A 17,048-nucleotide genomic window follows, 5' to 3' on the forward strand; every position below is an offset into this window, starting at 1 on the left:
CATGTTATTTTATGATAATTAAAATAAACATTAATATTAAAACACAGATACCCAAAATAATAAATATTTTAAAGCAATACTTTGATCTAAATCATAAATGGGTCGATCATGTCAGTAGTATAGAGCGTCCAGAACAATATGCAGACCTTTCATCCATGTCGCACATCGGACACATAATCCAGATACGCAGTTCCTTGTCCGCAAGCAATGCAGGGAGTTGTAGTCGTAGCTCAAACTACCAGGCTGTTTTCAGCGGTATCCTAAAATCAACTTCCCAGGAGGCTTTGGAAACATGACATAGGGTATCCATGGTATTCTTGTTATTGTTGATGTGCCACTTACCATCTAATCTTCTCAAGGTGCAATAAAACAACCTCGCTACCTAAGATTTCCCACGTCTGCTAACATAGGATGAACAGTATACATCGGACTGCATGCTTAAGACACATGGAGCTGTAGCAGGCTCTGTGCACACTGCTTGTTCCTTAGGCAGCTCGCCCACGGCGGCTCTCGTTTAGCTCCACCACCACACAGCGTTAGCATCTCCGCGCTAGCTTACATCGACAGAGATGCCCAGCAGCACACTGATGCCCTGTTTCATGATCACGAATGGCGTTGGTCTGCTGCCGGTGTACATGTCAGAAGGTTTGCTTCAGGAGTTAATAGTGATCATAGAAACATAGGGCAAGCGCAATGATACAGGAGGGTGTCTGCAAATAAGACGGAGGAGGACAGGAGAATGATTTCACGATACAACCGACGACCCGTATCGCACAAACTAGAGATGTAAGTAGAAACAAAGTGCACGTCATCTCAGATAACTGTCTTGGTGTCTGTCTTCGGTACCGAGTCAATAGGTGGCCAGACACTGACGGGACCGACCCACGTGTGCACCTGCTTGTGTGCATCTGGAAAACCTTGGTTCCCTCTCACTGATGATTAATGACGTATCTGTGTACCCACCTAATGGATCTGTCCACCAACAGGTTTACAACAGTGTAGTAGCATTTGTGAGGACCAATGTGTCACATCATCATGACCAATTTACTGTACATTGCAAAAATGCTGCATACTGCTTTGCAATTCTGTATTGCTTAGTTAACTTAATGTGTTGTGTTGTTAACCATACAGAACACCTTAGTAGACTATCATAGACTATCAATACATTGTACGGTGGTCACGTTTGTTCAGTATGTCTCGATGTAAATCCACATAATGTATTGACTGTTTCCAATGTCCTCTGTGTTGGTGGGCCAGTCGTGGTTTATCACGGAACAGCCTTGACCACCATCCACACCCAGACGAAGTAGATGATGTCTGTACGCCTCAGCATTACCTGCACGACCTACAGGAAGCTGTCTCCACTCACAACAGGTAGATTACTGGGACATGGGCTTTGCTACGTTCCTTAAGCTATAATGTTAAACTAGGGCCGCCAATGGTTTGACAGTGACACTCGCTAGTTGAATGCATACAAGCCCATGTAATGAAGAGAAAAACTTTTGATGTTAGAAGGCTGATGGAAAGTTTTTATGAATTAAAGCATGCATTATAAATATGTAGCCTTTCACAGACTGATAAATAAGACAATAAGGAAACCAGATTGTAAGTGGCTCAAAATGTATGCCACATAGGTAGACCCATCCATCAGTGTCTGCTGTGGACATTCAGTAATGGTACAGCTTCTTGAATGGACCATTGATTGTCATGGACTGGTTATATGAAAGACTTGATACCTGAGGAAAATCATTTAAACCATCATATCGGATTGCCGTCTTCAGATTCAAGCAGCTGTGGTAGAAATAATAAATAATTAGCAGGCTGCCATGCTTGTTGTCAGATACCATGTAACTATATACCATACGTTTGATAGCCTATTCAGATCTTACACCTACAACATGAAGGCTGGTTCTTAGTGTGTAGAATACCTTTTTAAATTCACTGCAGCCAAGACGTCACAAAAGCAAATGTTTACCTCTCTCCAGACAAAATTGCTTCAGAAATAATAAAAAATATTATAAATATTTATGATACCGTAGCATTGATTGTGAAATGGTTGGTTTTATTCCTGCAACACCCAAACACTTATTCACACATTTGTTTAGTTCACAGACGTCTGCTGCGTCCGGACAATCAGACTGTCCCACGGTTGTCACAGGTGACATCAATCAGTCGTGGTCGGGCATCCACAGCTACACAGGGACAGGTATCTCCACAGAGAGGAGCTCAGTCTTCTCCTGGGGCTACGATGTAAGTACCCTCCCAAAACAACGGCTGTGTTAGTGGTACATATTTTTGTATTAATTTAAACACAAACACATTCAAACATTTAAACACATTTTTAAACACATTTTTTAAACGTTATTTTCACGTTTATAATTTATTCTATCTGCTTCTCTGTAAAAACTACTACATACAGAAGAGTTCATGACTCTACTGTATGTCACACATTTATTTTCAGACTTTATGACTGACTTGGTATTTGTGTGGTTAGACAATCTATCTGGATGTATACATAAGTATACCATCTGCTTGGTATGAACGTACAGCCCAGGCCCAACTCCAGCGGGAGTTGGTATTCCTTGGTTTATACCTTGTTCAAGTTCCAGTCAGTTCCACAAAAACAACAAAGACCTTTCTATAACTCTATGATTTATTCATCTTCATGTCCTCACATTGCCTCCGCCAAAAATTATAGAGAAATATAGAAAATATTTTTAATTGGGTTCGAGAGAATCCATCACACACAGACAGACAGACAGACAGACAGACCTCATCTCTGGGCATTCATCTCCCTATTTCAAGTGTTTCTTCTTTCCCTCTTAGCACTTGCTAAAACGGGACTAGCTCAGGCAGCTAGCCCTACAGCAACCTAGTTTGGGGCAACTATCTCAGGCAGCTATAGGAGCTCATCGACATGCCGTCTCGGCTCGCTGTAAAACAAACCAAACTCTGCGATGTGCTGCCAATAATTGATGAACATGATGCAGCCTGTGTGTCTCCAGGTAGCTGAACCATTATTTTGTTGTCTCTCTCTCTACCCCTGCCTCTATTTGTTTCTCTCTCTCTCTCTCTGTATATCTCTCGTCCCGCAGGAGTTTGACAATGCGGCGTCACGGCAGGTGCAGCAGATGTTTGAGGAGATTGACAGGGAGCTGTACGAGGGAAGGGGCGGGGCCGGCGGACAGCTCCGCGGGCTGCAGGACGAGTGTCAGCAGTGGGCCACACGCTTCCCACATTTGCGGTATAGATACGGCGTCAAAATCACATACATACAACATACATACATGCATTCATATAGACACACATGTATTTGCGCCAACACACATATATGTGCACAAACACACACACACTCACACACGTGCACATACAACATACAACTCAATAAAAATAAATTTGACTGTGCATTGCATGTATTATGCAATATATCAGAAGCACAAGCTTCATATTCACAAGCTCTGAAGTCCTGGTTCCTTGCCTATTCTTAGAAGTGCAAATACATTTTGAAAAGACGGCTGTCCACTATGGAGTTGCCTCTAAAACCCACAAGAATCCATCTCGGTATGCCAAATACTGTACACCTTTATCATCATAGCAAGGCCGTCCTCCTCATTACCAAGCCCCAGCTCCTTCTGCATTTCCTCCGCTTCCACTCGCTCTTTTGCAGCCTAGAAGATAAATACATGATTGATTATTCGATCAACCTGAGCAGTTCTTCAGTTTTAGTGAGTGTGTGTGTGTGTGTGTGTTCCTCCACCAGGATCCTCGGCACTCAGCTGGTGTGTCCCAGCGACGAGGGGTTCCAGTGGTACGCCACCTCAGGGAAGAGCAGCTCCAGCATCCAGCCTGCAGCAGAGACGGACGGGGCCTCCATGACACAGGACAAAGACAGGCCAGCCACAGAGTGAGCATCCCCTCCACAGTCAGACTATTGCAGGGATTCTAACCTTAATTAGCAGAATAACCTTGTACCTCGTAATGTTAATAGCTGGTTGAAAATCTCGACCGCTTAGAAGGTTACAATGCAATTGTATATTAAAGGTGGCCGATTTTCAAAACGGAAATGTCTGGAGCAGGAAAATTTCATGTGCTGATTTCCTGGAATATCCATCCCAGTTCCCATTCAAACACGACGCCATTCTGGATTATAACGTAAAATTGCAGGGAAAGGCTGCATGTTTTACTTTTAGTGTTGATACTTAAGTACATTTTATGTGAGCAACTTTATGACTTTAAACTCAAGTCATTTTCTGTCATTATCAACTACGATATCTGTACATTTACACAATGTAAACTTTCTAGCCCTTTCTTGTGTAGGACTTATTCGACAGTTGGTCAAATCTTACACCCTGTTTGCACCTTTCTGAATACAACAATTGAAGTCTTTAAGTATTTCTTTAGAATCTGAATGGCATTTCACTAGCGGGGTGATGTGGGGCGACAGCAGGTCCACGCCCACTGTGCGTCTCGCTCCTCTATGGCTCACTGTGTATCCGGCGGCAGTGCCTTGCCACCTGACTGCTCTTAGACCATCAATTATGGATGTGCCTGGGTCGGCTCTGGGGTTTTTGTGACCTAGATAGCGTGTCTCTCCAGCTATCAGTCAGTCAGCTCGGGAGATAAAAAAATCGATCAGAGTAACTAAAGTGGACCGTGATGTCACATTCCCCAAGCCATTTACCGCCGCCCAGTCTATCGTTATACGACTCTGTGGTCAGTGCTAGGGAGGGTCACTTCTATGCCTGGATGTTTGAGTGTGTGTGTTTGTGGGGTCGGGTAGGCTGAATGTCCAGGGGAGGAGAGCGGAGCTGGTCAAGCCCCCCCAAGCAGAGGAGTCGGACGGACCCCGCGACGCCACTGGCTGCTCTCTGGGTCACGATGGGGCCAGGGTTATTATGGCTGAGGGCCTCATGGAGGAGTACCTGGCCTTTGACAGCAGGGACCTGTGAGTGAATGGATCTCCTCACCGCCGTGTCCTCACTACACCTGTTTAAGTGTTCACATGTCAGAGGCTTTCCAGCCATCGTTTTTTCATGTTGTCTGCAGCATTTTACAAACATTTTCCATCAGAATTGGACATGTTTCAGTTAATTCCCTGTTTCGGTCAGCATTTTGAAATCCTCACTTTCCGGGCGTTTTCCCCGGTTACATTACAACACAAGACCAATGTGTCCTCTCAGGAGAGCAAAGAACTGAGCTTTTGGTGGATGAAATATAATAATAATAATAATAATAATAATAATAATAATAATAATAATAATAATCCTTTTCAAATGGAGGGACACAATGCACACTCCATTAAAGTTTGCACTCTTCTCCATTTGCTTTCTATGTCACTGAAATGTTCTTGGTTTTTATGTGTGATTGAGATGTGTGAACAGCCACCTCCTCACATGCTGTATCTACTCCCCCCTTCCCGGGGCCCCTGGTTTTGGCCCTTCCTTGCAGGGACGAGGAGCTGGAGCAGGAGAGCTCGGAGCTGGACCGGAGGCGCCGCTGCCTGCCCCCGGTGTCGCCGTACCGGTGCCGGCGGCAGGCTGTGTTGGACCTGCTGTTCGATGACGTGTGGCGGCAGCTGGTGGGCTGCATGGGGGAACTGGTGCAGCGGCACTGGGAGGGATGCATCTCAGGTGGGGCCCCCAGACGCCACCACCCCCCTGCTGGCTTCTGTTACCATCTGCTCTCATACAAACATGTTTTCTCCTTACCCGTGTGGTTATGCATTTATTTAACGCATGTGTACTCCTTGAGTATGCACACTTTAGAAGCTGCTTCAGTAAAATACGTTAGTGATGTTATTGATTGATTCGTTATCGAGATAAGTTCGTACTTTTATGAAACCCAGACAAGAAATGTGTTAACAATATTAGGAGGGCCTGCATTTTAGTGATTATACCGTACAGTAGTCTCACCTATCGGGCTTTAGTTTAACAGCCAAAGTCTGATGGCATACAAGCAAAAAAATCGGTTCAAGGGGCGTTTCATTTTCTTTGGCTTCAAATTATCTGACAAATCACCTTGCTGGAGGCAAAATCTGCGTTATTTGGTATGGGTCTCTACTGGAAACTGACGGGCGGAACCACAACAAGCGTGATTTGGCTGACCCTTGATCTCAGATCAAGGGGAAGACATGATAACAAAACCGATAGCTTCGTTTTCCCATTGTCTGCAGCCCTCCTTTGGCCAACTGTGAACGGGTACTTACCAGAACTGGTAAACTAAACATCAAATTAGTTTATCATTGCAGTACTATACAAAACAGGAACGCTGAGCCCCTCACACTTTCTTGTTACCGTCCCAGGCTTTCCATTAGTTTCGGATATAGCGTCGTCAAACTCCCGGGTCTGAGATGAACCACACACCGAGATGAGTTGCATCATTTGATTGTTTTATGTCACTGTGTGATTGACAGATGACGAGAAAAACTTGAGCCCCTGCGGCCAGCAGGACCCCCAGAGCTCCTTCACGCTGCTGTCCACCCTGCCCACCACACTGCTGCCCCGGCTGGACCAGAGCAGGCCGTCCCAGCTCACAGCCGGCCCGCAGTCCCAGGTCAGCCAAGGGCATGCACACTAGGCCGGGCGTGGGTGTGGGGGGTCTAGCCCAGGGATGCTCTCTATGGATCACAGTTAAATGAATAATAAAGTATTATTAATTTGTGGATTATACAAACTTAGTTAATGAACAGGGTACTTATATGAATTGGTTGTGGTGGACATAGTCACTGTTTAATACACTTTACTGGGATTCTATGTTAATGCAGACTGCGTTAATACTGGATTGATATGTTTTTCTCTTTTGCTTGGCCTTTGGCCTTCCTTGGGATAGTTAAGCAAAGGTATAAACCAGGCCTTTTACTTATCAACTTTAGACATGGTCTTAGGGGCAGTTTTAGTCCCTTTAAGTTTTTAGTGCGTGTAATCGATTTCAATTTTGTGTTTGTGTGTTTAACATTTGTTGTTTTAATTCCATTATGCACATGCGTTACATTAGCTATGGGGAATGTGAGTTGTATTTTTTCAGGTTTGATAAATAGTGTCATAACATCCTCTTTGTTTCCTTAGCAATGAGGTCTTTGGGGCTTTTATCAAACCACTGTTTTTTCTCAGTCATCTGCGTGTAGCTCTTTTCACTCTTTTAATAATTCATTAACTTTGCCACTTTTCCTTCCCTTCCCATTTCACTTATTTTCCCTTCACCATCTTCACTCCAACTCCTCTCTGTGTTTCTTTATCTCTTATCTTATTTCCTTCTTCCACCTCCTTTATCCTTTGGTCACTCTTTTTCCTCTCTTAAGAACCCAAAATCAAGGGGCTTAAAGCACAAGTCCAGACGGAAATCCAAAAAGCAGAAAAAGCCATCCACTGTATGTAACCTTTTCCTCTAGAGCCAACATGGCGGCCTACAATGTACACTACGCCGATGGTGGCTCAATATCTTGATTTTACAATAACTGTGCTTGTGCCTGTTGATGGAATCTACCCCACTACCTGCCTGATTTTAGTGTATATGATTTTCAAACGATGCAATATCTTTTATATCTCCCCTTGAGTTCACTTTGGCAAAGACTTGGATGGGTCGATGTTCTGCTAGTTGATGCGGGAACAATTGAGTTTCCTGATTGCTTTGCATGAGGAATAACGGCTGTACCATTCTAATTGTAAACAGTGAATGTGGAAGTAACAAACCTGTAGTTCAGTAAACAAATGTCTATAACCATGTGTCTTTTTTGTCTTTACTTTCTGTGCTCCGTCCCTCACCTCCTCTATCTCGTTTTTCCTCACTTCTCCACATCCCAAACTCTTCCTTTACCCTCTCTGTCCCTCCAATTACTCCTTCCATCTGCTTGTTCCTGCTTGTCCCCTATGCCTTCCCTCCATCCCCCCATCCCCCCCATCCCTCTGTTCCCCTCTCCCTGTCCCTCTCTGTGATGTCTCTGGCGGGGGGGTGGTCCTCAGACAACCAGGGTGCCCGTGGGAGCGGCCGCGACCCACCAGAACCTCAACGACCTCATCGTGATCCACGGCATCCCTTTGCAGCAGAGGAACATGGCCGCCCTGGAGAAAGCCCACGAGAAAACCCAGTAAGCACGCACTCACGTCGCGTCAAGAACACGCATAGGCGCTCGTAGGAGAAGGGTTGTAGAGTCACGATAAAGTCAGACGTGGGATGGCCTGGATTGGTTCTCAATGTGTTGATTCCATGTACGAGACATTGCTGGGTAACTTATTCAATGCAGAGAGTAAGACCCCCTAGCTTCACAGAGTCATATAGTGATCTTGGTTATTCCATTGAGCTTTTATTCTTCATTAGCTTTGTAGACGACTACCGCGGCTGCAGGGTTACTGCTATAACAACACTAGTAAGCTTCATATACGCCAAACGGATACTGTCACAGTTGAATGCCAGGCTGTTCTGTTCCTCGTCCCCATAATGTGTGGGCGACACTAAAACAATCCAGCGCAGCGAGACATGACGGTTTGGAGCTAATCTGGGCACCATCTCACGGAACAAGTAGCACCATTAGCCCTGTTTCACAGCCACCATCGGCGGCAGGGAAACGTGGCAAGCACAAGTGGAAGAGGCGATCGCTTCGCACATTCAACGGTGCATCCGGTGCTGTAGCCCCGAGCCCGGCCAGCTGGCGATGGGAGGGCGCCGGTGGAGGTGCCCCGGTCCTCTCACACCGCGTCCTCTCCCCTTCTCCCCCCCCCCCCCCCCCCCCCCTCTCCTCCGCCCCGCAGGGAGCCCGAGGAGCGGCCCGACAGACAGGCGTCCCACCGGCCCGCGTCCAGCGCCGTCCCCTCCAGTAAGTCCCGCCCCCGCCGGACCCTGGAGCAGAGTTTCTCCTCCCTGCCACGCCCCGCCCAGTCCTCTCGGCGCCGGAACCCCCCGCCGCGGACCCTCCTGCCCCTGGTCCCGGGCCCGCCGCCGTCCAGCGCTGTGGGCTCCATGGACGAGGTCATACGCGGCACGCGGCTGTGAGTAGGGGCTTGTTTTTACCGGGGGAGAGGCTGGTGAGGTCTTAGATGTTAAACCTGAACTAGCTGGAGATGGACCCAGCGAGTCCCGCCTACCTCTCTGACCTGGGTCCGGTGGTCTTGGGGTTGATGGGGGGGGGGGGGTTGATCATCCTGTCACTAACCCTAAACCCTTTCATGGGCAGTTTGACTTCTGATAACATTGCTGTCAAACTACGACTTTGGGAGTTAATAAGCATTCTATCAGCACTAGCACCAGCTTTTTCATATTATCATGGTGCTATTTGAGGTCATATTTTCAGCATTTGGATAGAAATGGGACTGTAGTTTGTGAGTAAAAATGCCTTTCTAGTCGGGCCAATGGGGATCGGCCTTTCCACGTGACTGGCTGACTATGTGGTGAACAGGACCAGGTCATTATCAGAGCCAGTGACCATTGTCCTCCTCTGTGCTTAAATGGTGTCACTGTCTCCACAGAGCCACGGCCGGCGACCGCCTCGCCCCCCCCCTGACGCCCCTGGGTAGGAACACTCTCCTGCCCCCCATCAGCACGGGAGAGCCAGAGACCCACTCCGCAGAGACCGGCCTGGGCCATCACGCACCGCACCCCAGAACCTCCCAGGTGCAGCCCTCATCTCTGAGGCCAAAAATAGCTGGAGGAGAAGGCTTTCAGTATAGCCCATACTATTAGCTGCATGATCGGGTTGGCACCTGGAAAGTTAGGGGACAGGAATAGACATGGGCTAACTGCAAGAATGTCGATTATTTTGGACGTGTGTGTGTGTGTGTGTGTGTGTATGTGTGTATGTGTGTGTGTGTGTGTGTGTGTGTGTGTGTGTCTGCGTGCGTGCGTGCGTGCGCGTGTGGTGATGGCGGCCCTGATTATTCAATGCACCACATTTTCTGCAGCCTCACCCAAGCCCAGAGTCCGATCAATCTGGAACGGGCCAGGTGAGGTTGCTTGAACCAGCCGTCAACCACACACAATCCACCGTCACTTTGGATATAAGCGACTGCTAAATGACTGAATATGAAATAGTACAGCTATGCCAAATAATGGATCGTACACACGCATCCAAATACGATATAGTACTATTTATTTATGCACTGCAATGGCTGTAAACACCTCCCTATGGAGGTGGTTACTTCCATCACAGCTATTAAAGAGATAGACCACCATTGTAACCACTGCGGTCCGTCTAGCGGCAGAGGGGCTCGTCCAGCCGCGCCCACAGTGCCGTGGTGGACGACGCCGCCGTCTCGCACCACAAGGAACGCCACCACCTGCTGCTGGACGCCTTCTCCCGCCCCAACACAACCCACACTTACCGGGTAGGACCCCCGTCAAAACACCCTCCTGAAGTGGGAGGATTGTGTGAAAAGTGTGTTTGAGGTTAAATTTGATTGCTTTTGCTTCAAATCAAACTGGATCCAGAGAGATTAAGGTTGTTTAAGCATCCTATGTTATGTTTTTTGCCTTAGCAATAAAGGAGAATCTATGGATTTTCCATCTGGACCCTATTTCCCGATCATTTCGGGTGTAAGGGGCTAATGCAGACAATTCTCGTTTAAATTGGTCCATTAATGTTGGAGAAAGCTGCAGCTTTAATCTGTGAAAAAACGGGCTGCATTCCAATGTAATCCTTTGGGGAAATAGCGCCCTGTCAATGTAGGTCCCCTTAAATTTCTTGTATTTGCTACCGACGGGCTCACATCATATTCTTACATTATGGATCCCTACAGAGGGATACACCCTTATCCTTCACATTTGGCTTGATCCGGTCTGCTGGTTATTGAGCTCAAGGATTCAAAAACAAGCACTTTTAGTTGGCGTACATTGACAGAAGCTATTGCTCCAAAGGAGTTACATTGCAGCCCTTTTTCACAGATTTCAGCTGCATCGCTCTCACTCAAAACTGGACCATTTCCAAAAGTTTTTTTTTATATTAGTCTCTTAAACCTTAAATGATGGGGGAAAGAGGGTGCAGGTCCTCCTTTAAGGCCCCAGCTGGTTTAACTAATTTGCTTTGATCTTTGATTTGATGAATTAACCAAAATAGAAAGGTGGTTCATTATAGGTAACCCTTGAATTCACTTTTGATTGGTTTTGATTCCCCCCCTGCAGTCGGATACACCGTACCGCCGGTCTTTCACGGTGCTGGACAGCATTGGCCAGGGGCGGCAAGGCAGGGCCTCTGTTGGCATAGGTGAGCACAAAAATACTAAAGCAGTTCACTGATACACTTCTGAAACTGTAAATAATTCAAATAATTCTCAATCGAATGTACGGTTAAAAGTCTTGTAATCCTGCAATTATATGAGTGATTGTTTTTGGAGACAACAAATCCAAGCCAAGGGTAGTAGGCTGCTCTGAAGCTACTGAGCTTATTAAACACTTTATTACGCATTCATGCTTTTAAATACATAATGTATACTCAGTCTCAATACGCCGTAACGTTGATAGTATATTCATTTATTCATTGTGGTTTCTCCTAAGACTCTCTTGGCATTGGTGTGACGGGCATCAGTCTGGGCATCAGCAGCTCTTCCTTCTTAGACTCCTTTTCCCATCATCCCCTTGGCCACTCGCCTATTGAAGATGAAGAGGAGCAAGACACGGCCGCCCCCCTACCAGGTCAGCATAGTAGACCGCGCTGGAGTAAACCCTCAGAAGCCCTTGGTTTCCAGTAGACGTAAACAGTTTTTTTTTATGCTAAAGTCAGTACAAAAGTGCATGTTAAAGTAGCCCTGTTAAAAATGCAGTGCAAACACACTGACATACATTCTAGGGAAAAAATGAACATAATTTGATCAAATCAGTGGCGTTTTAAAGCTCAACATGAAGAATCAACTGGCTTTCAAAATTGCAATCTGCATGTCATTAGTGGTTCGGGAGGTTAGGTTTGACTCTCAGCCAAAAAGCTTCTGGGATCAAATCCCAATGCTTACCCGATCAAGACGCATGCAAAATCCACTATAGGTCGCTTCAGATGAAAGCGCCTCCCGCAGGGTAATAGCAAAGTAGGTTGACTGTAGTGTTCTTCATCATCTCAGCTGTGCCCGCCATGCCCACGCGGGGCCACACCCGAGGTGCTGCGTCCTCCAGAAGCAACCGACCAGGCTTCTGACCCCTCCCACCTCCAGGGCCTCCGCCCTCCCAACGAGCTCCTCGCCTCTTCATAGCGCCGGTGCGAAACCCTTTGCAGCGACCATCTGTGCCCTTGAACGTGTTTGTTCAACAGCAGTAGCACAAACTCTTTTGGGGTGGTGGTGGTGTTGGGGAGGAGTCTTTTTTCTACCGACCTCCAACCTTATTTTTATTTGGGGGTCATCGTTGTTTCTCTATAAATTCAGCTCATAAAAGCTGCCAAAGACAGTCCAACGTCGACACACACACTCGGTTTTGTTCTTGTGTATATTGTGTACAATTGCGTATCAATCTTTAATTTAAACATAGTGAACTTAACGTTAACACGTGGCATCGTCCGCTGGAGTGACCCATCGTCCAGGTAAATGACTATGCAGTTAGGAGCACATCCAGCCCCAGGTGGACGGGGAGATGAAGCACTTTTAGCCTCCGGCCAGAGGGCCAGGCTGTACCGTACTGTATATTTAAAACACCTTCCACTCTAACATCCTTTGGAGAAAAATATTATTTAACAGTGTCATGCTCTTTTATTATGGAATTATTTACTATTAAGTACCGAGAGTGGGGAATATGCCATCTAGAAGTGAATGAAGGGAGTATGATTCAGCATTTACACTGAGATGGGATGTTTCACCACTGTTTAAAGCCATGTGCTGCATCAACGTGAGCACTACCTATCCAGGAAAAACACCTGTACATACATTAAGGAAGTAATTTGGGGCTAAGATGTTACATTTGGTGTATGTATAAACGGACTACCATCCATTTCTATGCTCTGAATACATGCTGTACATTGTATCTCGTGTGCAAAATAAATCTTCAAAGTCTGTGTATTAAATCTATAACAATCTCCATCAGCAGTTTGTTATGATTTCCAGGCCGAAATGTACTTCCTCCATTGATGGTGAGTTCAAGACAGTGTATATCATGTCTTATATTCTGACGATGCTTGAAGGGCATTCCATTATACCAACAATATATACAGTTTAAAGAATTACATGTTTATTAGGCGTTTCCAAGACTTTGGGATACAGTGGCAACATGTGTAGTTAAATTTACATTCTGATATTACAAACATTTATACATTAAAGGACAAGCAAAAGAAAAGAACAACTTATTTTCCCGCCTAATTGAAGCAAATTGTTATTGGTCGGTTTAGAACAAGAAGCATAAATCATTTAAACTATAAACATAAACATAACATAACACTCAAAGACCAAAACACGAGCAAACATCTGATCAATTCTTTCCCCTTCGAGTCTTTCCTCCTTTTTTGCAGTACTTGGATTCGAGGTCTGACAGGAAACTGTTGAGGTTTTGTTCTCTGGACTGCTTTCTTTGCTGTAAAAGTAGAACAAATAATGTTGCTACAGCCATGGCTGACTGTGTGTGTGCATGAGTGCGTTTGTTTTGTTACGTACCTTTATCATCATGGCAAGGTCGTCCTCTTCATCACCAAGCCCCAGCTCTTTCTGCATTTCTTCTGCTTCCACTCGCTCTTTCACAGCCTAAAAGAAAAAAACATCAAGAATGCGATCAGTCCAAATGGTACTCGAAGTTGTACATTTGTGTACTTGCATGCAACCAGACGAATGAAGATGTTTACAAACGTGCGCCTGACTGACATACTAATGGAACCAAACCCTTAAACATCTTATAAGATGAAAAGTAATGCAGTGGGTCAAATAGAAGAGCTTTGCATTGATCCTGGTCCAAGTCCCATCTTGAATACACAACGTTTGAAAAAAATGCAGCATACCATGAATTTAAATTGCCCTCTGGCTTAAATGAGCTACCCATAATTGGACATCTATGTTAACAAGTTGGTCATATTTTCACTACAATCAACAAAATCTGCTTGAGGCTAATGGAGACAGCATGAATGAAACCCTGCTTCTAAATGAACAACCAAGCGTCAGGGGGATTTGGTGTAACCTCCAACACCCGCCGCCATCATCATGCTCACCCTCTTCATCCGGGCCTTGGTCTTCTTGGCGCTCTCCTTGGTGAAGGCGGGGAACGCGGGCACCTCCTTCGCCTCGATGGCCTCGCGGAGGATGGCGCAGAGCCGGGGCTCGTCCTTCACAGTGTAGCACATGACCGAGCTGGTGATGAGGTCCATGTCGCCCTCGTGCTTCACGTACAGCTTGAGGAGGTCTTTGCGCTCCTCAGCCGAGCCCTGGTACTTCTTCTCAAAGTCCAGGATGTCCTTCAGCGTGATCTGAATGACGGGCGGTGTGAGAGGTGGTTAGACACCCAAAGCATAAGTTACATATTAGTCACCGACTGAGGTAGCGACCTCTTACTCACAGTGCAAGAGGTCATTAACATTCCCTATTGGCGAGATGCAACATGAAAATCTGAAATCAATGTAGTCATTGAGATCGACTTTTTTTTGTGAGGTAGCACTCCAAGTGAAGAGGATTGATTCTTAACTATGCAACACCATTGCACCTGAATTATTGTGACGAGGGAGAGCACATGGTGGTTTGTAGTTTTGCGTACATGAAGAAATGACAATGGACCGCGGAATACTAGCAGACGAGTCCTATTGATTCCATTTATAGTGAGGTACCGTTGGGAACAGCACTCTCCAGTAGTCCGCCCAGCATCTTGTCTTTTTCAGCGTGTCGCTCTCCTCGTCCACCACACCTGTCTCATCATAGACAGCCCTCTGCTCGGCGTCACTGAGCACTGCATACAACTTCCCCAGTACCTGTAGAAACACAAACCCACACACAGTCCACATCCCTCAGTACAACGCCTGACCATCGTCTTGCTAGCTAAACGTTTGTCTCAAGATCGTTCGACATTTTTTCTCCCACCTGGAATTTCTCGGTGGCCAGCGGGTCATCGGGAACCCGGTCTGGGTGGACCTTGAGGGAGACCTTGTAATAGCTGCGGCGGACCTCAGCGTCGGTGGCAGTCCTGTCGATGCCAAGCAGGTCATACAGGCTGGAGGTCTGGAACAACTCCTCACATTTTTCAAGCAGACCCATTCTGCCGCTCTGAGTCGTCTTAACGTCGGGCTTTGGCTAACCTTCCACCCACAAACTAATGTCACCAAGCGTAACAAGAGTTACTACTTTTGAATACTTCTCAAAACGGCTTTTTAATCAAGATATTGATGTCAAATTCAGTTCCACTTATAGTTCCTGTCGCTGTTGTGTACATATTCATTTGGCGCGCTGAGGTGCGTAGCTACGTAAAATTACGCGCATGCGTCATACAAGCGAGCGCTGCTATTGGTCATCGATCTCCGTGTCACTAAGAATAATATTGCAATATAATTACACTATATATATAATTATAGTATTAATAACAACTAATTTTATGTTTAAATGAATTCTCTGTACTGTTGTATTATTATTTAGAAAATATATATTTACTTAATTTTAAGTACCGAATTTTAGGCGTGTTCATCGTCCTGGTGATTATGGCAAGCCAACACTGACAGAAAACGACCTCATTCAGTCTCGTTTCACCTTCATTACGCCGTAAAAAACGTATAGGTATATGTATAGTAGTTTAATACTATAATAGTTTGAAAGTCTACCTTTCATTTTGAGTTTTGTTTAGCTACAAAAACCAACCTATCCATCGTTTTTAAAGGAGACATATTATGGCATTTTCTCCACAAGTAAACATAGTATTTGAGTTCCAGAAAACATGTTTGCTGGATATAGCTTTTAGGGAAAAAATCTCGCCTACCGCTACCCCTCTGTTTCAGTCCCTTCAGAATGCGCTGTTTCTTGTGTCTGTGGCATTAATGCAAATGAGCTGCTGCCTATTGACCAATGAGCTGTCAGGCTGAACCACAGCATGGAGGAGAAGGGATTGTTGCCGTTTGCGGACTCTTGGAGCTCTATATATATGTCATATAATATAATATAATATAATATAATATAATATAATATAATATAATATAATAATATTATATATGGGTATTTATATAATATTATATCTAATATCACAGCCAAAAGCTATGTGCGCCTCGGATGATATTAGAATCATAAAGACTACGTCTGACGTCTCTGGCACTTCCACAAAAAGTAAAGACTCATAGTGGGGGATATCGGCCATGGTTGAGACGAATTGGGAGAAAAGGAACTTTGGCGTTGACTCTCTCAAGTCCATGAACAGCGACATGGAGGAGAAAGGGATTGTACTCCTGGAGCTGAGCTGCCGGAGTGCCGCCGAGCTCCCCGCGCCGGAGCTGCCGGACTGCCGCCGTAGAAGCCGTTCGCCCGCTGGTCCACAAAATCTTAGCTATGCTCTGATTGGAGGGGAGTAGGGAAGTGGGAGATATATTCAACTGTGTCCCCTTCCTACGTAGGAGGGGGCGCTGAAACTGACTCGCTTGTTTGGTAACTGTAGGTGGGGTACTTTCAGAAATGCATATCTCACTCACAAAATCATGGAAAAGAAATCAGGAAAAGCGTTGTTTTCATAATATGTCCCCTTTAAAGTCTAAAGATGTTAAGATGTTTCAAATTAGAGGGGGTTAATGTGGAGGTGGTGAATACTACCAGTACATACACTTTGATCATACACTATCTATCTAAGTTACTTGACCAAACATTTTGTGTATGGTAAGTGGCAACTATGATCATAACAGTATAAAAAAGCATAGACATTTATTTATAGCGTATCGTTTATTTCTGCATGACTTGAGTCAGCTTGGTCGGTTCTGAGTACAATAAAGACAATAAAAGTGTGCAGAAGTTGGATTCCAATATTAAACAATAGGTAAAGCTTGAGATGTTAGGTCTGTCTGCTCTTCTGCGGTTGGAATCTCTATAGGATTGTATTTTTCAATTGTGGATTTTGATATATTGTATTACTGCCCATTGGAATTACAGCACGTTACAGTACATGCCCACATTTAAATTTTATTTTAAATTCCATTAGAAGTAGCC

General features: G+C 45.4%; 2 protein-coding genes across 3 annotated transcripts; one reads left to right on the forward strand and one right to left on the reverse strand.

Annotated features, from left to right (window-relative positions):
• Positions 1 to 326: 326 nt before the first annotated feature.
• On the forward strand, positions 327 to 12,955 carry fam149b1 (family with sequence similarity 149 member B1). 2 transcript variants are annotated; one of them, XM_079758809.1, is made up of 16 exons: positions 327 to 786; positions 1,258 to 1,374; positions 2,106 to 2,250; positions 3,096 to 3,244; positions 3,761 to 3,904; positions 4,781 to 4,945; positions 5,449 to 5,630; positions 6,413 to 6,552; positions 7,298 to 7,366; positions 7,959 to 8,083; positions 8,745 to 8,981; positions 9,459 to 9,603; positions 10,185 to 10,313; positions 11,107 to 11,188; positions 11,479 to 11,616; positions 12,036 to 12,955. In XM_079758809.1, the coding sequence occupies exons 1-16, from the start codon at positions 740 to 742 to the stop codon at positions 12,107 to 12,109; spliced, it is 2,088 nt and encodes a 695-aa protein (XP_079614935.1). In that variant the 5' UTR covers positions 327 to 739; the 3' UTR covers positions 12,110 to 12,955. The 2 variants fall into 2 exon arrangements, with proteins under 2 accessions (XP_079614935.1, XP_079614936.1); XM_079758810.1 differs by lacking the exon at positions 7,298 to 7,366.
• A 154-nt stretch (positions 12,956 to 13,109) lies between these two features.
• On the reverse strand, positions 13,110 to 15,291 carry dnajc9 (DnaJ (Hsp40) homolog, subfamily C, member 9). The gene is made up of 5 exons (XM_079730840.1): positions 14,955 to 15,291; positions 14,705 to 14,845; positions 14,096 to 14,350; positions 13,551 to 13,637; positions 13,110 to 13,470 (listed from the first exon to the last, which is right to left on the reverse strand). The coding sequence occupies exons 1-5, from the start codon at positions 15,126 to 15,128 to the stop codon at positions 13,369 to 13,371; spliced, it is 759 nt and encodes a 252-aa protein (XP_079586966.1). The 5' UTR covers positions 15,129 to 15,291; the 3' UTR covers positions 13,110 to 13,368.
• Positions 15,292 to 17,048: the final 1,757 nt, after the last annotated feature.

This window comes from Pollachius pollachius (genome assembly GCF_949987615.1).
Source record: "Pollachius pollachius genome assembly, chromosome: 2".
Classification (NCBI taxonomy): domain Eukaryota; kingdom Metazoa; phylum Chordata; class Actinopteri; order Gadiformes; family Gadidae; genus Pollachius; species Pollachius pollachius.

Excerpts from the sequence above, each read along its gene's own strand:
- fam149b1 (XM_079758809.1), top strand. The coding sequence starts at position 740 with ATGATTTCACGATACAACCGACGACCCGTATCGCACAAACTAGAGAT. Across the intron at positions 1,375-2,105 it reads GCTGTCTCCACTCACAACAG|TTCACAGACGTCTGCTGCGT; the intron begins GTAGATTACTGG and ends ACATTTGTTTAG. Across the intron at positions 10,314-11,106 it reads ACACAACCCACACTTACCGG|TCGGATACACCGTACCGCCG; the intron begins GTAGGACCCCCG and ends CCCCCCCTGCAG.
- dnajc9 (XM_079730840.1), bottom strand. The coding sequence starts at position 15,128 with ATGGGTCTGCTTGAAAAATGTGAGGAGTTGTTCCAGACCTCCAGCCTG. Across the intron at positions 14,846-14,954 it reads TGGCCACCGAGAAATTCCAG|GTACTGGGGAAGTTGTATGC; the intron begins GTGGGAGAAAAA and ends GTGTTTCTACAG. Across the intron at positions 13,638-14,095 it reads CCAAGGCCCGGATGAAGAGG|GCTGTGAAAGAGCGAGTGGA; the intron begins GTGAGCATGATG and ends TTTTTCTTTTAG.